The sequence below is a fragment of the Diachasma alloeum genome, unplaced genomic scaffold (assembly GCF_001412515.2).
Source record: "Diachasma alloeum isolate Michigan unplaced genomic scaffold, Dall2.0 Dall_scaffold_00375, whole genome shotgun sequence".
Taxonomy (NCBI): domain Eukaryota; kingdom Metazoa; phylum Arthropoda; class Insecta; order Hymenoptera; family Braconidae; genus Diachasma; species Diachasma alloeum.
Window position 1 is genome coordinate 332,680 of NW_021680514.1, and position 1,788 is coordinate 334,467.

The following is a 1,788-nucleotide window of genomic DNA, read 5'->3' on the forward strand; positions in this document are numbered from 1 at the left end:
ACCAGCTTACATAACTCATTGACTGGGCGACCCTTTAAGGTCTCCCAGACCGACTCGTCCCGTCTAACCTTCAGCCAGTTACCCCAGTGGTCCTTTAATTTCTCCTTGATTCCCTTGCATTCTAAGATGTGTCCCAGGGTTTCCTGGTCATACTCACATAGTCTGCAAGATACATCAGGGTATCCTTTGTTACCAGCTCTACCCACGTTTCCGCTCCTCATTCTGGCCCAGGTGACTTTGTTGCCCCACGTGACAGCTTTGTCACTCCAGTAGTCATAAGGGTTGTCTTCGAGTTGAATCAGAGATTTGTATTGCGGGCAAAAAGTAGATCTTTCGATTTTTACTTAGTCTCTGTGCCATTCGTTCTGGGTCTGCTTGTCCAGATGCTCTTTCAACCACTCGTCGAACGCCTCTTTATCCATTTCTCCCTTGTACAGTTTGTTGTAGACCTCTTCATCTCCTTGTTCCTTCAAGGCAGCCAGTAGGGTCCTACCCCAGGCAGAAGAGCAACCGTTCCCAAGTGCTCTCAGCTCTTCTTTTAGGCACGTCCTAATCAGCCTGTCGTCTTCCAGCTGCCATATTTCACCTATGTATTTGAGGGCTCTTCTCCTCATCTCCAGTTCTAGACTACCTCTTTGGCTCTCTCTTCTCCAGATGTAGGCTGGGGTATTCCTCGTGATTCCCATTCCCATTTTCACCACCTTTCCCTGTACCCTCTCAATCGGCTCCCTCCTCACCAGACCCCAGATCTCTCCGCAATAGAGAGCAGCAGCTTTGCCCAGGGTGCTGAGTATGTATAGTCTACTTTTCAGGGTACTGAGACCAGCTCTTGAGCATACCCCCCAGGCGGCATTCAGGGCCTTGGACGCTTTGCCCGTCATTTTGGCTACATGCTCGCCCATAGTGTTCTTGGTGGTGAACCAAAAACCCAAGTATTTGAATCTGCTCACCGTCTCCAGCTCTTCCCCATTGATGAACCAATGCTCGTTTGCTGCTTGGCGACCTCCATTTCTGAACACAAGAACCTTTGTCTTCTTCACATTGATCTCTAGTTTGTTCCTTAATACATAGGCTTCAGCCTTCTTCAGCATTTTACTCAGGTCTAGTGTAGCGTGCTCCGATATGACGGCTATGTCATCCGCAAATTTCAAACAGAAAACCTTGGTACCCCCTATTACTGAACCCCCCAAGTTTCTCTTCTCCCACTCAGTATCTATGTCATCCAGGAAAAGGTTGAAGAGGAGAGGGCTGAGAGGACATCCCTGCCTCACTCCTCTGCCCGTACTGAATCTACTGGAGATCCCCACACCTGTGATCACCTCGTTCACTGTGTTTTTGTAGATGGATTTCACCATGTCGTAGAAACGTCCCCTAATCCCTAGTTTCCACAGTTTTTCCAGGAGTAGGTCCCTGCCGCCTTTGAGCGAATTTAATATATGTTGCTATTTATATCTTGACATTGAATCGATGAATTTCTTTTTTTTTTCCATATGTTTTATTACAATATTTACCACAAATTTTGTCTTGATCGTACCCCCGAATCTCCTATGGATTCAAAGTTAAACGCAATTTTCTAGCTCCAACCCCTAAATCCGGCGCCGGGAATGAGAACCTTTTGTGCGAGAGAGAAGTCTCCGTTTCGTTCCCACTCGCTACAGCATTGTTGCGACCATTTGCGCATGCGCGCACGGGCCTGTGGAACATCACGGACTGAATGCGAGAAAAAGAATCATTTGAGGTTTTTCGTCAGCCGTTCGCTCTCTCTCCCTCTCACTCTCTCTCTCTCTC

General features: G+C 47.7%; 1 protein-coding gene across 1 annotated transcript; it reads right to left on the reverse strand.

Annotated features, from left to right (window-relative positions):
* Positions 1 to 344: 344 nt before the first annotated feature.
* LOC107041737 lies at positions 345 to 1,355 on the reverse strand. Its single transcript, XM_015262448.1, has one exon. The coding sequence runs from the start codon at positions 1,353 to 1,355 to the stop codon at positions 345 to 347; it is 1,011 nt and encodes a 336-aa protein (XP_015117934.1).
* Positions 1,356 to 1,788: the final 433 nt, after the last annotated feature.

Excerpts from the sequence above, each read along its gene's own strand:
- LOC107041737 (XM_015262448.1), bottom strand. The coding sequence starts at position 1,355 with ATGGTGAAATCCATCTACAAAAACACAGTGAACGAGGTGATCACAGGT.